Consider the following 19,807-nt stretch of genomic DNA (forward strand, 5'->3'; position numbering starts at 1 on the left):
CCGGTCCCAGGTCGACGGGCACGTGCACCTTCCGCCGACCACTGGCGACAACATCGATGTACTGTGGAGACCTCACGCCCCACGTGTTGAGCAATTCGGCGGTACGTCCACCCGGCCTCCCGCATGCCCACTATACGCCCTCGCTCAAAGTCCGTCAACTGCACATACGGTTCACGTCCACGCTGTCACGGCATGCTACCAGTGTTAAAGACTGCGATGGAGCTCCGTATGCCACGGCAAACTGGCTGATACTGACGGCGGCGTGCACTAATGCTGCGCAGCTAGCGCCATTCGTCGGCCAACACCGCGGTTCCTGGTGTGTCCGCTGTGCCGTGCGTGTGATCATTGCTTGTACAGCCCTCTCGCAGTGTCCGGAGCAAGTATGGTGGGTCTGACACACCGGTGTCAATGTGTTCTTTTTTCCATTTCCAGGAGTGTATTTACATCCCACCAGAGAGTAAATTACTTCCATCAGACCTATTGAACTTGTATATGAATGTCCTTGTAGAGCAACCATCCTGAACCATGAATATAACATCTGTTTCTCTGGTTTACTAAATACGGTATTTTGCTTATCTGAAATTTTTGAAAAGTGACCCTACATTTGCTTCATTATGATGGGCTCTAATATAAGCGTAAATATCTAGACACAGCTCGGTCTTATTGATGTTCAGTAACTGATATATTCCAATCATGAACAGAATTTTTATTCTCTCCTCTATGTAAATAAATGAAACATGGACAATAAATAGTTTAGACAAGAAGAGAATAGAAGCTTTTGAAATGTGGTGCTACAGAAGAATGCTGAAGATTAGATGGGTAGATCACATAACTAATGAGGAGGTATTGAATAGAATTGGGGAGAAGAGGAGTTTGTGACACAACTTGACTAGAAGAAGGGATCGGATGGTAGGATATGTTCTGAGGCATTAAGGGATCACCAATTTAGTGCTGGAGGGCAGTGTGGAGGGTAAAAATCATAGAGGGAGACCAAGAGATGAATACACTAAGCAGATTCAGAAGGATGTAGGCTGCAGTAGGTACTGGGAGATGAAGAGGCTTGCACAGGATAGAGTAGCATGGAGAGCTGCATCAAACCAGTCTCAGGACTTCAGATCACGACAACAACAATGTAAATAAGCTTTCATGCTACAGTGGAATTTTTTTCTTTGTTACACATTGTGAAATATTATCAAGTGTTAAGTAAATCCAGCTGCTGCTGTTCTTATTTACTTGTTATTCATACACTAGGCCACAAATGCTTCAATAAATGTATGTAAGGGCATTGATATTTTCTTTAGCTAGATTTGGCAGTAAATACTGTGTTCTCTGTAACTGAATCTACATGAAATAAATGAAAAATATCTGGCTGTCACCAAATTACTAAAATACCTGTTTCAGACATTTCATTTGGCACAAAATCAAAGGATGAATGTAATCATGAAATGTAGGAATTATCAATTCCAGTGTTTGATACTGGCCACACCATGGTGCCCTGCTCGCTAAATGCTTGTATAATTTTTAAATACCTAAGTGAGTTAGGCATTTACAGTATTTGTAGAAATGTTTTCTTCCTTTCTGATTTCATATAGCTACAGTGAATAGGCTCTCTCACTTCTATATGCACCCTGACTGTGAACTTAACCAGTTGCCCAGAAGAAAAATTTGTTATTTTGACTCTGTTTCGTCACCAGTTTCAAATTGTACTACATGTTGGAAATGGATTGTTCAGTTAAAACACTACATTTTCAGCACAGAGCTTGTAGGGCTTTTACTAACACAAGTGAGCAAATGGTGTTCAAACCAACTGCTCAAGAAACATGTTGAAGATGAGATTAGTTAAGTACTTCTGATATATGAGACATATAAACCAATAAATGCATCCTATAACACATTCAGTTGCACACATCATTCTGTAGTAGCAGTCCAAACAACTTTCTGCAAGTGTTAAATGTCAAGTATCATTGTCCATACACTGGAAGTGTATATGGTGTGTAGTTTAACACCGGTCGGTGTGGCCGAGCGGTTCTAGGCACTACAGTCTGGAACCGCGCGACCGCTATGGTCGCAGGTTCGAATCCTGCCTTGGGCATGGCTGTGTGTGATGTCCTTAGGTTAGTTAGGTTTAAGTAGTTCTAAGTTCTATGGGACTGATGACCTCAGAAGTTAAGTCTCATAGTGCTCAGAGCCATTTGAACCATTTTTGTAGTTTAACAATAACCATCCATTGAGAGAAGTGTATTGTAAAAAGTTCCTTGTATTTCAGTAATGGGGTAAGGGGCAGCTCTCTTGCACCCCAAATATTTCATTTTAAAAGAAAAGCTACTATATTGTGACAACACGCACAACTTAAAACTCTTGCACAACATAAAAAATTATAACTAAGGGCTGATGCATTATACCATTGTATAGAGAAGATATTTTAAAGCAGAAAGAGCATGTACTGTACTGGCAGATTAATATTTGTATTAGAGCAACATTTACATGGTAAATAATTAAAGTTCTAGTAACATTTATATGATACATCACTAAGGCAAAGACACAAATCGTTAGTGAACTTCCTGAAAGAATTCGTGGAGGCTATAGAAGCAGTGATATGCCTTAGCAGTTGACTTGAAATTGGCCAGGTCATTTATTGATTTAATTTGTGGGGGAAATTCATTATATATAACTTTCCCATAATACAGGGTTCCTTTTTTATTCAGGGTGGTATGGGTGGGTCTAAATGAAGGTTTCCTTTTTGCTTGGTGTTATAGGAGTGGATATTTTCATTTTTCTGGAAGAGAGTGGGATTTTCCATTGAGTATTTTTTCACAAACATGGTTATCTCATTCACATATATACATGGAAGTGGGAGGATTTCTAGCTTTATAAAGAGTGGTCTACAGGTTTTGTTCCATTTTACACCGTTGATTATTCTTATAATTCTTTTTTGTAGCCTAAAGAGCTTTTGGCTAAGAGAAGAGTTACCCCAGAAAAAATTCCATATTTCAGTTGTTAGTATATATAGGCATAATACACAGTTTTCAGAGAATCTTTGTTGCAGCCTCCCTCTAATATTCTCATTAAGTAGCATGTAGTGCTTAATTTCTTACAGACTTGTTCAATATGTGTCCCCCATTTAAGATTGTCTTGGAGCCATACTCCCAAGAACTCAATGTTGTCTACATCCTGAAGATCTTTGTCAAAATCTGAGTCTGAACAGTTTGCTCACCTTTTTTCACATTATAGAAATTTAGTGCCACTGTCTTACATGCATTTATATCAATTTGTTTTGACTGAACCAGTTTTCAATATTGTTCAGTGTCTCTGTTGTAGACTTCTGAAGCATTTCCATTTCTTTCCCACTCATAGCACACTTGTATCGTCAGCAAACTGGATGACGTTCTCGCAGAATTTGTTTAGGTCATTCACATATAACAGAAATATAAGAGGTCCCAGAACTGAAACTTGTGGCGCTCCATATGTAATGGTTTCATAGTTTGAATAGTGTTGAGTGAGTGTGATGAAATTTTGATGCTGCACTTCAACCACTTGTTTTCAACCACATAGGTATGACTTTATCCAGTTGTTAGATGTTCCTCTAATCCCCATATTGTCAAGCTTAGGCAATAGTTTTGTGTGATCTATGATATCAAAAACCTTAGAGAGAGCTAGGCAAATTCCAGTGACATTTATGCCATTATCTAGTTTCTGAAGTACTTCACTTAATAGTTCAAAAATTGCTGTATCAGTTGATCGGCCTTTCCTAAGACTATGTTGTGCTGTGGATAGTATTTTCTGCTCTTCCAGAAAATCTACTACTCTTCTTTGAAAAACGTTTTCTTTGGTTTTTGAGACTACTGATAGTAGAGGAATTGGCCTGTAATTAGCCACTTCATCCTTTTTACCTTTTTTGAATAGTGGTTTGAGCTTAGCGGTTTTTAGGCATGATGGGAAAATTCCTGTTTAAAAGGAGCTATTACAAAAATGAGCTAATGGTTCAACAATAAGATTGCCACATTTTTTAATAAAGCTGTCTGGGATGCCATATATTCTAGTGGAATGGTTCACTTTTAAAGTTCTGATAACTGACAGGACTTCTTTCTGGGTTATTGGACAGAGAAACAATGAAGTAGGATTTATGTTGGTATTTATAGATGATACTAGGCAGGTTTGATTTCAGCAATTAATTACTCTCTTATATTGCTAAAAAAAAAGTATAGAACACATTTGCTTTTTCTTTAGGATCATTAATTTCTTTTTCATTACAATTCAATTTAATATTGGAATTCTGAGGAGAAACATTGTCAGATTGCTGTTTCACTATACTCCATACAGCATTCATTTTGTTATTAGAGTTATTTATATAACAGTCATTTTCCATTACTTTAGCTTCTTTGCTCATTTTTTTAAGTATCATTTTATAATTCTTGAAATATACAAGGAATTCATTGGATACTGTGGAAGACTTGGAGATCTCATATAATCTCAGTTTTTCAGCACGTGGCTTTTTTTATACCTGTTGTCAACCAGCAATTTTTTCTGTTAAGCCTACTACTCTTGATTTTCTGATTTTTACTGGAAATGATATGTTAAAATAATGTGTAAATATATCCATAAATGTGTTGAACTTCTAACCATTAGCATTCTTTTGTATCTCCACATATCAAAAGCTTTTATTCTCTTCCTGTCTAAACTATTTATCGTCCATGTTTCACTTCATATACACCATACAGATACTTTTTAAAAAGACTTCCCTACTTTTATATCTATTGTTGAATTTATTATCATCAAATATAGAACTAATTGTCAGGAAGTCTTTCCTGAAAATATTTGTATGGAAATGAAACATAGTAGATAAACAATTTAAGAAAGAAGAGAATAGAAACTTTTGTAATGTGTTGCTACAGACGGGTACTAAAGATTAGATGGATAGATTACACAACTAATGAGTATATACTGAATAGAATTGGGGGAAAAAGACGCAACCTTACTAGAAGAAGGAATTGGTTGATAGAACACATTCTGAGACATCAAGGGGTCACCATTGCAGCAATGGGGGAACGTGTGGGGGTAACAATTCTTCCAGGAACATCATATGATAATAGACATTGACCTTCTAATTCTTGTCATCAAATTGAAGAAAATGGGGAGTCATATAAAACACACAGAGTATTCCCACAAGGCCACAGAAACTCCTTTAGTTGTTTTCTTTTTTTTAGTTAGTTGGTACGGAGCAGAATTTCTTACTTCCTTTTAGGCACTTTCCTTTTTCTCTCAATTGTACATTTCATTACGTGCACTCGATAATTTTAGGTGTTGTAAATAGTTCACCATTATATCCTTAGATATTATTTTCTCCCTTCTGCATGCTGTTCTTTTAATTAGTTTACTTGAATGAGATGAGAAAGTATTTGTACATTGTTCTAACTTTGATACATTGCTATGTTCCTAGAAACTTTTAAGAAAATCCTTTTCCTTCTACCATTTGTTTCTTTAATATGACGTGTGGATTACTCCTTATACTTAGCAATATTCTGTGTCAAAATTAATAAGCCAAACACCATTTCCAACTTAGAATTGCTTTCCCTAAAACAAAATGTAGACTGCCAAAACAGTTTCACATAATTTTGCAAAAATTTTAATTAAGTGAATTGAACATACTGTTACAAACTGTTAGTAAAGAATAATTAACTTTGTAGACACAATTTTCATTTTCGTGTGTCCCATTTCATTCTTCCTGGTAGGCGAGGGCACCAAGTGGCCTTGTTTTCAGAGGAGAGTCCCCATGTTATTCTGTGAGCATTTTGGAAGCAATGTCGTTCTGTTCTTGTCAACCATGCAAATCAATCAAAAGCAAGTGCCCATAGATCCATGCATGCACGCTGCTGTGCGCACAGTGCCATGAACTCAAAACAGCCAGCAGCTGACACGGGCACGCTGTTCTTCACAGTAGTGAAATGTGTGTTTGAAGAACGTAGTGCTGCTCAAATTTCGCTGACCATGTATTTCCATGCCTGCACAATAATGATAGGGTATTTGACTGTGTTCTGGAAATTGTCATAAATGCCATATTATGTCATTTTATTCTCATTCACATTGACATCTTGTTTTGGATTTTATGTTTTTGGAATATATGTTAGGAATGGTGTGTAGTACCACATTGTACAAGCTCTTCTATGAAAACACCCAAAAAATTGTTTTAAGAGAGTGTCAAAGAATAAGAAGATGCATAGAATGTGGTTGTAATACACTCCTAGAGATCCAAATGATGACATAGCCTACTTCTCTGTAGGATACATCAACAATTTGGGTCTTAAAAACAAATTTTAAATAATTCCTTTTCAAGAGCATTTGGCAAGTGCAGCATTGAAGTTTGTCATAGTTTATAACATGCATCTGATGTGGCTTTTCACGGATGATGCTGTAGTATACAGAGAAGTTGCAGCATTAGAAAATTGTAGCGAAATGCAGGAAGATCTGCAGCAGATAGGCACTTGGTGCAGGGAGTGGCAACTGACCCTTAACATAGACAAATGTAATGTATTGCGAATACATAGAAAGAAGGATCCTTTAGTGTATGATTATATGATAGCGGAACAAACACTGGTAGCAGTTACTTCTGTAAAATATCTGGGAGTATGCGTACGGAACGATTTGAAGTGGAATATAAAATTAATTGTTGGTAAGGCGGGTACCAAGTTGAGATTCATTGGGAGAGTCCTTAGAAAATGTAGTCCATCAACAAAGGAGGTGGCTTACAAAACACTCGTTCGACCTATACTTGAGTATTGCTCATCAGTGTGGGATCCGTACCAGATCGGGTTGACAGAGGAGATAGAGAAGATCCAAAGAAGAGCGGCACGTTTCGTCACCGGGTTATTTGGTAATCGTGATAGCGTTACGGAGATGTTTAACAAACTCAAGTGGCAGACTCTGCAAGACAGGCGCTCTGCATCGCGGTGTAGCTTGCTGTCCAGGTTTCGAGAGGGTGCGTTTCTGGATGAGGTATCGAATATATTGCTTCCCCCTACTTATACCTCCCGAGGAGATCACGAATGTAAAATTAGAGAGATTCGAGCGCGCACGGAGGCTTTCAGACGGTCGTTCTTCCCACGAACCATACGCGACTGGAACAGGAAAGGGAGGTAATGACAGTGACACGTAAAATGCTCTCTGCCACACACCGTTGGGTGGCTTGCGGAGTATAAATGTAGATGTAGATGTAGATGAATCAAAATGTGTCATATATGATGGTTTATTCTAAAACTATTATGGCAGGAATCTTTCATCTCTGTCTACTATTGTTAAGGATTCAATTAGAGATAAATACTTGTAACAAGCAAAAGTAAAAAGGTGATTGCTGCTACTTTCATTGGCAGTAATTTGAAGTGTGCTCTTGGATTCCTGTCTAACCACACACTCAGAAATCGCTATGTATTCGGAGAAAAATGGTGAATTATTTGTCACAAGAAAACTACAAATGTCTCTGACAGTTGTTTCACGCACAGCAATTTCATCTTTCATTTTTTAAACATACGGAAGTCACAAAATCAGAGATACTGAAGATCCGCTGGGAAAGCTGGAAGAGTCGCAAAGATACCCACAATTGAGAAAGTGTGGTCTTACTTGTAAATAACCATGAATATTGCAGAAAAATACTTAACTTTCATGAATAATGAAGTCTCAGAATGTGTTACAAACAAGAAGCGGAAAAATTTTTTTTAAGTAGTAGAATGCAAACCTACGGTCTTTATTGACGCGCAGGTTGCCGAAGTGGCGTCAAAGCGAAAGACCTGCACCAGGCAAACGGTCTACCCGACGGGAGGCCCTAGCCACACGACATTTCATTTCATTTCTGGCATAACAGTCTGTTGCCTTACCACTTGGCCATGATAAGTTGTGTGCAGTGAGTTTTCTATTCCTGCTGATTGTAAGAGAAAGAAATGCAGGTTGATTTTATGGGAGAGGGATGCAGGTTGATTTTATTGCTGAAAAGTGCGGATGTAAGCCATAAATCCATGAAATTTTTGAAGGTTTCCACTATAAAGCTTCACAAAATTCCTTTTCATTGTTACTTAAAAATTGTAAACATGTTTCAATAATAAGTAACTAAACCATTTGCAGGAAATGTTTACAGTCACTAGTAATTTCTGTTGACACTCATGTCATATATGCAAGTAGAGCTGACATTTTGAAATTTAATGATTTTTAAACTCTTAAGTGCACAAAAATAACAGGTATTTTGTGAGACTATTGACCAGAAATGTTTTTTTAATGTTACAATGACTCACAGTAACAACAATACAGACCATGTTTCTAACAACAGAAAACAGTCTATTATGAACTCACTTTCCACTCAGATGCATCATAGTGATTCTTCAGTAAACCATAATCATTAAATCTGAAACTAAACCAGTCAGTATATCTAAAATAACAACTTCTAGCTTCAGACAAATCACACTGAACTGAACGAGTGACCATGCTGAAAACTAACTGAGTCTCACTATAGTTGTCGGAAAAACAGTGGGCAGACCGATCGGTAACAGGTCTCAGAAGCTTGCAGAATAGCAAGTTTGGCTAACAAACTGAAAATGACATCACTACAGAATAAGGCCCCAGGCACATGCCACAAATTAGGTGCAAATTGAGAAATGTACGGGAGGTAACAGACTTGCAGTGATGGAGCCAAAAACGAATGTAGACAGTAGATGTTTGCCCTTCAAGCAGATATCTGAAATATTTTATCACTTAATAAGTATTGAGAAGTTCCCTGCCATATTATGAGTAATTATTTTGGGCAACGGCAAATACTTTGTAAGGAAACCAGTAGACTTACATCTTGTTTCTGTTGGCTGGCTGGGGCAAAGTTTGATTACGTCTTCCAGCAATGCATGTTCATACTCCACACTTGGGAAAGTTAGTAAGGCAATGTGGACATTTTCCAGACTGTTCTGTTCCTTGTGGAATTTGGTAGCCATTGGGAGGGATGTGGTTGTTTACGCAGTGGTAATCTCCACAAACATGCCAATACCAATCTGATTTAGTGCTGTATGTGGAGAACTGTTTCACTATGATTCAAACAAATAATTTTGTAGTATGATATGTACCAGAAATCTTATTTCACATTATGCCCTTCATATGGGTCTTGCCCATAAGACTTGCAGAAGACTGTATGGCCATTAAACATTGAGATGTAATGTTTGACATTGTGCTTAACTTCTTTCAGAGTCCCATATAGTTTTGTTAACTCTGAAAATTTCTTTAAAATTTCGGAAAGTCTGCAGGAGAGATGAAGGGAGCTAACTGATCCAGTCGGGGTGGGTGGGGGGGGAAGAAAGAAATGAGCTGACTCCTCCAGAACAAGTATATTTAATGCCCTCACAGGACAGTAGTTCACAACAGATACAATGTATGGCAGAGCCACAAGGCAAGACAGCTACAGTACAGCTCCAGCTAGCATAGTAAATAGCACGATGAACAAGAGCAGGCTGAGGGCAATTGCTGAACGGCAACCACATGTGTAAACAGCATGCTGCAGGTGATGCTGGGAGCTGCCTGTGTAGCCATCATGTGTCATTGCTCAGCTACAGTATCTCCCCCCGTCAGCCACACTTTGGAACAGTAGACGTGGAGTCACTGTCACATTATATGTGCTAGTCATGTGACGACTGCCTACCTCGGAGATATCTGCTGGTGTCCGACATCTAGGTATTAGCCCATTGGGTTACCATATCCCTTCTTCCTTGGGGAAGTGGCGAGCTGTGTCTCAGCAAGTTGACCTCTGCCGGGCAGTGCTCCGAACTAAGCTGATGTCTGTGGAAGCATCGGATGGCCCCTGTGGTTTTACCAGCTCCCAGTCAGTGAACACGAGGCACGTGGCAGTACAGCTGGTAGCAAAGGCCACTCCATGTCCATGTCACATCTTGGTGCAGAAGGGAGCTGCAGGGGTATAAGCAGCACCAGTGTGGTTGGTACCACAGAGCCTTCAGACATCCTGCCCATCTCAGGTGGCCTAGAAACATGTGGAGGTGAAGGTGTGCATGGGATTGGCAAACAGGGCTGCGAAGGGAAGGGAAGGAAAAGCTCAGAAGCAGGAGGGGAGATAGCAGAGGGTCCAGTGATGTGTATCTGCCGTCAGACCTGGAGACAGCAGCAGCTGGGTCTCCCACTGCAGATAGAGTAATTTTGATGGCTTGCCACTGTCTGGGCCCCCATGGCCAGAGTGAATACGCATTGTCCCTACTGCTGCCAGACCACCACTGGAGGATTGTCCTAGCATCCACAGCCCCATGCCCACACATGGATGCCTGGCTAGAGGTGTGAAGACAGTGCCACAGATGGCCCCACAGGTGTTTTCAGCAAGAAATGGGAGAGTATTTTGGCTGATGGCCATGGGTGAGTTCCTCTGGACTTTTATTCCCTCTCAGCATCAGCTTGCAGGAAATCAAAAACATGATAGTGCTTCATTGGTAGGAATGTCAGCCACATATGTCTTCATCATTATTTTAAAAGCCCAAAGGAGTCTTTCAGCCTCATCATTTGAGTGAGGGTGGAAAAATGGAGACAACAGCTATTGAATATCATTTCTGTAGCAGAGGTATCAGAAAAAATGTAAGCAAAACTGTGGTCCATTGGCTGACACCAGTGTGAAAGGAAGTGTAAATAATGAAAATTGTGCTGAGCACTGCAGCTGTAGTCTCTGCACTCATGGACAACGGTTGACTGTGTATGGAAAGCTGGAGTATGCATTGAGGACAATCACCGAGGTAGTATCCAGGAAGGTGCCCGTGAAGCCGACGTGAACCCACTCCTGGATGAAAATGTTTGCCGGGCAGCCACATACTTTTCTTCACACTGATGACTGTTGCAGACAAGATGTTCAGCCTTCTGGTCTATGCCTGGTCACAACATACGGTGCTGAGTGAACAGTTAAGTTCACAAGACACCCCAGTGACCATAGCGCAAGAACCATAAGAGTGTCAGGTGCAGAGGTTCCAGCGGGTCTACTCGGGGAGACCATTGATAGGTGGTTAGTAGGACAACTCTATCCACAATAATTAGTGAGGTGGAGGTAATGGCATAACAGTTTGGACTCTTGACTGGAAATGCATTTCGGACAGCAGAGTTTTATGCACCACTGTACAGGTTGTCATATGGTGTCCTTGGCCATGGCTACGCACAGACTCCTTGACAAGAAAAGCATCCACCACCTGCTGAGCATCTTTGTACTGCAGGGAGCACAAGATATTGTTTTTGTTGAACTCTGGGTCAGGGATCTTCGGGAGATGGTACAGTGTGTCCATGTTGGTGGACTTAGTGGTACTGCAGAAGCGAATTTCATAATTGTATCTACTGAGAAAGAGTGCCCAGCACTGGGCAGTTCCCTCAGGTAGCCTTGCTGCAGAACTAAAGAGGGAGATAAATGGCTTATGATCAGTAATGAGGTGAACCTGTGTTCTGTATAGGAATACGTGGCATTTCTTCAGTGCAAAGGTCATCTTGAGAGCCTCTTTTTCAATTTTCAGATATCCATTCTATGTGGCATTGAGTGTCTTTAACACAAATATGATCAGATTTTCAGAGTCGCCTATGTCCTTTGTGCCAGAATGATCCCCAGAGCCCATTCATAAGTGGCTGCCACCACCACTAGCTGTTTGCTGATTGAAATGTGGTCAGACAGAATTCTGAGAGGTGGGCCCACTTCAGTCGTGAATGCCTCTTCGTGTGCCTCCGACCATACCAAAGGCATGCCATTATTCCAAAGGTTGATGAGTGGATGGGCGGCCAATGCCGAACCTATGATAATTTTTCTGCAATACATCGTTATTGTTATTATTATTATTATTATTATTTTTAATTCTTCAAGAAGAGCTGGAGCTCCTTTTAATTTGTGGGCCAAGGAAGTATAGTGACAGCTGTGACCGGCTTCCGTGGGAGCTTAATACCTTCACAAGAGATGATGTGTCGCAGGTATTCCACCAATGGTTAAAAAAAAGATATTTTTCAGTATTGCATTATAGGCCTGCAGACCGGACGGTGTGCAACAACCATCCCAAGTTTTTGAAATGTTCTTACATTGTGCCTCCCATCACCACAATCTTTTCTAGATAATTTATGCAGCCCAGAACATTCTGTAGCTGTTGCTTGAGAAACCTTTGACAGATGGCTGGGGCACTGGCTACCTTGAAAGCTAACCATTTGAAATGGTATAATCCATGCGGCATGTTCCCTACCAAAAGTTTCTGTGAGTCCTCATCCAGCAGTAGTTCCAAGCTTCTGAGAAATAGATCATCACAAAATACTGGTCTCCTGTGAGTGCAGAGAAAAACTCATCGGGTTTCAGAATGGGATACATATCAATCTCTGACTGGGAACTGACCATAACTTTTAAAGTCTCCACACAGGTGCAGATTCCACGACAGTTTTTTCGCAATAGCCAAAGGTGTTGCCCACTCACTTGCAGACACACATTCAAAGATGTATAAGGCTGAAATCTATCTAGCTCATTCTGAATAGCATCCCACAGTGTGAGGAGCATGGGTCGCACACAGAAGCAGCAAGGATGCACCTATTTATTTAATGTAATGTGCTCTGTAAAGTTCTTCACTTTTCTTAGACCAATAGAGAAAATGTCACCTTAGTCCTTACCAAGGGTTTCTAATTCTCAAAATGGCACTCATTCTGAGACCAGATGGACCAAGTCATCAATAACAAACCTGAAAGAGGAAAAAGCATCAAGGAAGAATAGATTCTCCATATCTGTGCTGTGAACTACAAGGAAGGTGGAGTGTCAGACAAGGTTTTCATACGTTTTGTACAATTGTGAGTGGTCCTTTGAGTGGAATGTGTTGTTTGTTATATGCCATGAACTTGTGAGGTGCAGATTGAATGGTCGGTGCTCCCAGTTGGAGGTAGGTTTGAGAGTTTAAGAGAGATGCAGTGGCACCAGTGTCTACTAGTAGCTGACATTGTTATTGCACAAATTGAGTGTGAACAATTTCTTAGGTGAAACCACTGTGGTGTGATACTCCAATGAAATCATATTAATGTTCATTAGGTCCTGTTGAGGCAAGTGTTTTTTGTCTGTAGTGTGGCAGCCAGATGTGGTAAGCCCTTCCTTCCAGCGTGCCTCGCACTGTGTCTGTCTTCTCTGGCATGTTCGAAAACAATCCGGTCAGGCAAAATGAGTGCCAGTCAGGAGGCTGAGACTTGTTTCCTTGTTTACATGATGCAGGTGGAGTGCAATGGTGTTTGAGCACTGCTTTGCTGCATTTTCTGTGTTGGCAAAATCCAAAGTAGGGTCCTAAACTTGCAGAGCTTTCTGATGCACCTCTTTATCCAGGGCCACACAAATAATTGTGTCCCTAATCATCATCTCTGCATACGATTTCTTATTTACTGGAGTCACAAAATGGCGTTTCCTACTTGTACACACGCAGTATGTATGATTAGGTTGTTTATGACAATATTGTGAACAGAAAGGTAGATTACTACTCTCCATAGAGCAGAGATGCTAAGTCGCAGATAGGCACAAAAAAAACTGTCAAACAAGTAACCTTTCAGCCAAAAAGGCTTTCATTGGAATCAAACCGTGTACACTCTCTCTCTCTCTCTCTCTCTCTCTCTCTCTCTCTCTCTTTCTCTCATTTGTGCATGCCAATGCAGCTCATACACACACACACACACACACACACACACACACACACACACACACACACACACACATATACGCACTCACAGTTTGTGACTGTTGAGGCCACCTCGGCAGCCAAAGACTGCAACTCAGCAACTCTGCTATGTGATGACTCTCAAACTCATGGTGATATCCACAGTATAAAGGATCTGAAGAGAAGGAAAAGCCACCGAAGTCCATTTTTCTCTTACTTCACACATTTCCCCTTAACAAATCAGAAAACCAGACTAGGTTTTGAGCCTTCATTACACTAATGGAGAGTAGTGGGTGGCGGTGGTGGTGGTGGTGGTGGTGGTGGTGGTGGTGGTGGTGGCGGTGGGGGATGAAGACTCAAAAGTTCAGTTTTATGATCTGTTGCAGAACTCTGCCCACCAGCTGTCAAACAATTGCAGTGAAGTGATTCCCTGGCCTCACTTTCATTTGTTTTTTCCACAATGGAGTTTGTATTGTAATAAAGTTTAAGAAAACTAGAAGAAGGGGCTTTAAGAAGGTTGTGAGTCTCCCAGCTGCATTCTACTTTTTTTCTGTTGTGAAAATTCATAAGTAGACCTTTATTTTCTGTTTAATATACTGTTCACATGTTCATGTCATTCTCAATTTCATTACAAAATTGGTTTCACTGATCATAAACAGATACCAACTTCTCTCACAAGATCAATCACCTACAGCTTCATTTATTTGCATTTATGTTTCCCTGAAAGTAATTCTCTATAAGTATATGAAATAGAATAGTTTATTAAATCAATTTCTGGAAAAAGCAAGTTGTGATCTTCAGTTTGTTGTTCGTATTATGGGAAATGGCAGGTCATCTACAAAGGAGAGTAGTTAGAAAATACTCACAGAGTCTGTCTTGAAATAGTGCTGTAGTATTTTTAGTACAAGAAGAAAAGATTTTTACTGCCTTATATAACTTAGAAAAGGATTTTGCACACATCTAGTATGATCTCAATTGATACATATTCATTAAAAACATTCCGTTGTTTGGAAAAATGTACAGTCTGAAATTTGAATATGTGTTGTCAACAAAGAATCGCAACATGCAATAGTATCGTGCAAGAGCAGTGCTTACCAAAATGATTATATAAAAGTGTTTTGATCCACTCACAAATTTAGTGAAAAGAACAATGAATAATATGATGCAGTGTGTGTGCTGTGCTCTTTATTGTCATTTGCAGAATACAAGTGTAGTTTTGGATTTCTATTTAAGTCTACATTTGCCTCTCTCTCTCCCCCCACTCACTGGTAGCACAAGAGACTAGATAGCTTTTAGATAAATGTAAAAATATGTAAGACAGAGTAGTCTCAAGTAATCATGAACCAAAGTTAATTTTTGGAAAAGTGTTACATTTCTCCTTGTTTCATACAGGGAGTCAAAACTATAGTAATTCTTTTTTTTTTTTTTTTTTTTTTTTTAAAGATATTATGCCTTCCTCAATCCTCCTTACACGTTCTTCTCTCATGTAAATGATGCACTGCTACAGCCATGGTCCTCAGAAATATTTACGTGATATGGCCATATGGATTATATAAGAATACATTTTCATTAACTACTAGTAAATAGGCCCTCAGAATAACCATTTCAGAGGCACTGTTTGTCAGAATATTTTTTGTACAAATACCGAAATCAAACATTTTGCCAGTGTTCTTTGTAAATCACTGGGTAAACGTAAAGAAAAAGAAAAGCAACAGCCATAAAGTAACCTGTTATACACTGAAGAACCAAAGAAACTGGTACACCTGCCTAATATCATGTAGGCCCCTCGTGAGCACGCAGAAGTGCCACAACACGACTTGGCATGCCATCGACTAATGTCTGAAGTAGTGCTGGACGCAACTGATACCATGAAGCCTGCAGGGTTATCCATAAATCTGTAAGAGTATGGGGAAGGGGAGGGGGGGTGGGGGTGGCGATCTCTCCTTTACAGCAAATTGCAAGATATCCCAGATATGCTCAATAATGTTCACGTCTGGAGAGTTTGGTGGCCAGGTGAAGTGTTTAAACTCAGAAGAGTGTTCCTGGAACCACCCTGTAGCAATTCTGGATGCGTGGGTTGTCTCATTGTCCTGCTGGAATCGCCCAAGGCTTGAAAGGCACAATGGACATGAATGGATGCAGGTAATCAGACAGAATGTTTACATACATGTCTCCTGTCAGAGTTGTATCTAAATGTATCAGGAGTCCCACATCACTACAGCTCCACACGCCCCACACAGTTACAGAGCCTCCATCAACTTGAACAGCCCCTGCTGACATGCAGGGGCCTTGGATTCATGAGGTTGTCTCCATACCCATATAAGTCCATCTGCTCAATACAATTTGAAACGAGACTCCTCCGACCAGGCAACGTGTTTCCAGTCATCAAATGTCCAATATCAGTGTTAACTATCCCAGGCAAGGTGTAAAGCTTTGTGTCATCAAGTGGGCCTTCAGCTCTGAAAGCCCATATTGATGATGTTTTGTTCAATAGTTTGCACACTGCTACTTGCTGACGACCCAGCATTGAAATATGCAGCATTTCGCTGAAGGGCTACACCTCTGTCACATTGAATGGATTCTGTTTGGTCATTGTTGTTCCTATCCTTGCATGATCTTTTTCTAGTCGCAACAGTGTCAGAGGTTTGATGTTTTACTGGATTCCTGAGACTCGCAGTACACTCGTGAAACGGTCATGTGGGAAAATCCCCACTTCATCACTACCTCAGAGATACTGCGTCCCAGAGGTCATGCGCTGACTGTAACACCACGTTCAAACTCGCTTAAATCTTGATAACCTGTGATTGTAACAGCAGTAACCGATCTAACAACTGCACAAGACACTTGTTGTCTTATACAGGCATTGCCAACCACAGTGTCATATTCTGCCTTTTTACATATCTCTGTACTGGAATACGCCTGCCTGTACCAGTTTCTTTGGCGCATCATTGTACTATTTGTATTCAGAATTATTTTATCTCAGTCATTTCACACCCCATCATAGGAAACCTCAGTTTGAGGTTAGAACAATTGCCCATTCATAGTTAAAGGAAGCTTCCAATGAGGGCAGTCCAGTGCTGTGCAAGATTCCAAATAACATTGACTAGGTTCCACATTTCATTTCATTTCTATTTTATGGAACTCTTCCACTGATATTGTTAGCAGTGTAAGATGTTAAAGCTGTTTGCTGTAAACATTGGATACATTAATGGTTCTTTGCTAGAGACCAATAAAGCAGAGTATCGAAAAACCTGAAAAACTTCAAGAAGTAAGTATTACTGGCTGGGATTACAAGTGTAAGAGGATAAAAGAACGTTTCATGTTAATAGTGCACATATTTTGGGATGTATCATGAGACATATTCTGACAAAGTTTGTTCTAGTGTTCCTGTTACAATAATAACAAGAACAGCAGCTTGAATTGACATGTGATTCATTCATATGTTTGACAGTAAGTTGTAATGTCTCAGAAGTATCATTTTGGAAAATAAATGATTATGTATAAGTAAATGTTGTATGCAATGTATGTTGCTGATATTGTCATGGTTCAAATGTAATTCAAGGACTGAATCAGTTGAAAATTCACATCAAATTAAGGAAGGTTACAAAATTCGGACATGAGTTATTTGCGGATGTGAAAAACACATGCTTATCTTTTTTGTGATGTTGTCATTTGGGGTAGACCCAACATGAAAGTAGCTGGTGTGGCATGTTTTGTGAAGTGCAAAATTCTTACATCCATTCTCACTCATTATTTTTAAAGTGTCGTTGTGCATTACCCAAAATAATAACACAATTTTCTATCTAATGTCATATTGTAGTTTCTCAATGCTGGAAATTGAGTTCCCAGAAACTGAAACTGCATATTCTGCAACCACTTGCAGTGCTGTCACTCTTCCCCAGTATCTATCACCTCAGCTATATTTGTATTGACAACAAATTAAAAATCCTTGACAAGAGTGTACTCTCCTCACATGGCTATAAATTTGTATTTAATTAAAAGTTAAAAAAATCACTGGCAGAAAGTTCTATTTGAAGCTGATATGAACCATTCCAAATGAAATAGTGAAGTTAATGTTTACCTACTTGTCTCCTTTCAATACTTATGTAATACAGACAAAAATACTTATCCTGTTTGTATATTTTAGGCATGTTCATACAACTGTAAAAAAATAATGTATTTACTCTGCATTTCAATGCTAGTTAGGTTGAAACTGTTTATAAACATTAGTTGTTTCTGTTATATTGCAGCTACATCTGATAGCTGTGGAAATTCAGAATCAAAGCAAGGTCAGAAAGAGAATAATCCATCCACCTTAACACCAGATGTAGCAGTTACAGGAAATCATCTTGATGTACCTCGACCTGGAGACAATCCAAATCTTTTAAGTCCAGAGATTCTGAACCAAAGGAGAGGTAAGTGATATTAATTGCATGTGTAGTCTCCCACAGCATGAGATATTAATTCTGGAAACAGCTAATAGGTTATATATTTCATATACCTCCTCTCAGGGATATTAGTCTAGCAAAGCTTGCAGGAGAGTCTCCATGTAGTATGAAGAGTGTTAAGTACTGGCTGAAAAAACCTGTGAGTTGGGCAATGAAGCATTGTCAGATAGTTCAATTGACAGAGCCCTGCTTGCAAATGGGAATGATCCAGATTTATGTACCTTGTTGGAACGCATTCATAATTTATCAAGAATATGCATCACAGTGTAAACTTTGTGCAGATTTTAGAAGTAATTACTTATTTGGTAAGCTGAAAATGCACAACTATCCTCTTCAGAATATATTCTCCCACTGCAGACTATTCCAGACTGAGTGCCTGCCCACAGTGGCAGGTGGATATGGTGGGCAAATAGCTGACACATTGGCAGCCAATTACACCTACAGGCAGTCAGTCAGCCCGACCCTTGGTCCTTTCCTGCAAGTGCATACTGCCCTGGCCAAGTACCTGCAAATAGGAGTGGCCAAGTCCACGTGCTTATGCTCAGAGTGTGTGCTCCAGAAATGCCTGGTAGGTAGCTGTACTACTGAGCTTGTCCACTAGTGAGCTAGATGGACACAAGTGGGTACTCATGCCTGTCCTGTGGATTTGACCTGCTGGAAACTATTTATCATTCATCTTCCGTAAATGATCAGTAGCTTTGGGAGTGTTTGTTTACTTTTTCTGTTTTTGTTCTTTGATTTTTTGCGAAATAACTTTCATGAATGATTTGAAACATACATACAAAACATGTGATATGGATAACACATTGTGTGTATTGTTTAATCTATTGCGGTGAAGTCTTTAACCTAGAATAAATCTTTCACTATGCAGCAGAATGCATGCCACAAAGAAACTCCTTACAGATTAAAGTTCTCTTCCAGACAGTAGAATAATTCACTCTTCCAAATTTGTTTCACTGAGGAAGGCCATACTGTGATTCCTTCTTTCAGTTATCATATAAATGCTGAAATGAATAGAATATGAAGAAATAAAATTACTGTGGAATAGGAACTCAACTACTAAAATTTCTCAGTAGAGGGAATGACCTGATGGCATACCTGTATGAAAATACAAAAGAATACTCCTCTTTTAGTAGAAATTTAGTATAGATTGCTGGAGCAATGAAGCATTCCAGGAATTTGGAAAGAAGCAGGAGTAATTCCCATTTTCAAGACATATAGGCTGTATCAGTTATATCTCTCTGCTGTAGATTTATCGAACATGTTTTAAGTTTGCATTTAATAAACCCTTTGAAAGCTGTAAATCTTCTCTGTGAGAATCAATTCCACTTATTCTATTGGTTCAGATTTAGAGGGCAGCAGACAGTCATATGCTGGTTGATGTAGTGTTCCCTAATTTCTGACACGCATGCAGTAGAGTCCTTCTCTGTCCTCTAGTGAATGGAACATGACCAATATAAAACTGGCTTTGTGAATAAAATGACTCAAAGAGAATGGAGCGTTTCTTATTGACAGTGAGAAGTCATCAGATGTGAAAGTATTTCTCAGTATATCTGTTGCATATATTACGGGCTATTACCATTTACAATTTATATCGCTGCAACTTTCTTGAACTTCGCTCACAACTTGCTGATAGCATATTTTTCTACACTGATGGTTCCAAGTCCACCCACAGTGTTGACTGTGCTTTTGTCGTAGAGGCTGATA

At 39.6% G+C, this 19,807-nt stretch overlaps 1 protein-coding gene across 1 annotated transcript in view; it reads left to right on the forward strand.

Moving 5' to 3' along the window:
* Positions 1-19,807, forward strand: part of LOC124621966 (potassium channel subfamily T member 2) — a 700,004-nt gene that overhangs the window by 483,664 nt on the left and 196,533 nt on the right. Inside the window, exon 13 of the mRNA XM_047147499.1 lies at positions 17,903-18,067. Within this exon, the coding sequence (XP_047003455.1) occupies positions 17,903-18,067 (165 nt within the window). The remainder of the gene's footprint in view (positions 1-17,902; positions 18,068-19,807) is intronic.

Source organism: Schistocerca americana, chromosome 1 (assembly GCF_021461395.2).
Source record: "Schistocerca americana isolate TAMUIC-IGC-003095 chromosome 1, iqSchAmer2.1, whole genome shotgun sequence".
Classification (NCBI taxonomy): Eukaryota; Metazoa; Arthropoda; class Insecta; order Orthoptera; family Acrididae; genus Schistocerca; species Schistocerca americana.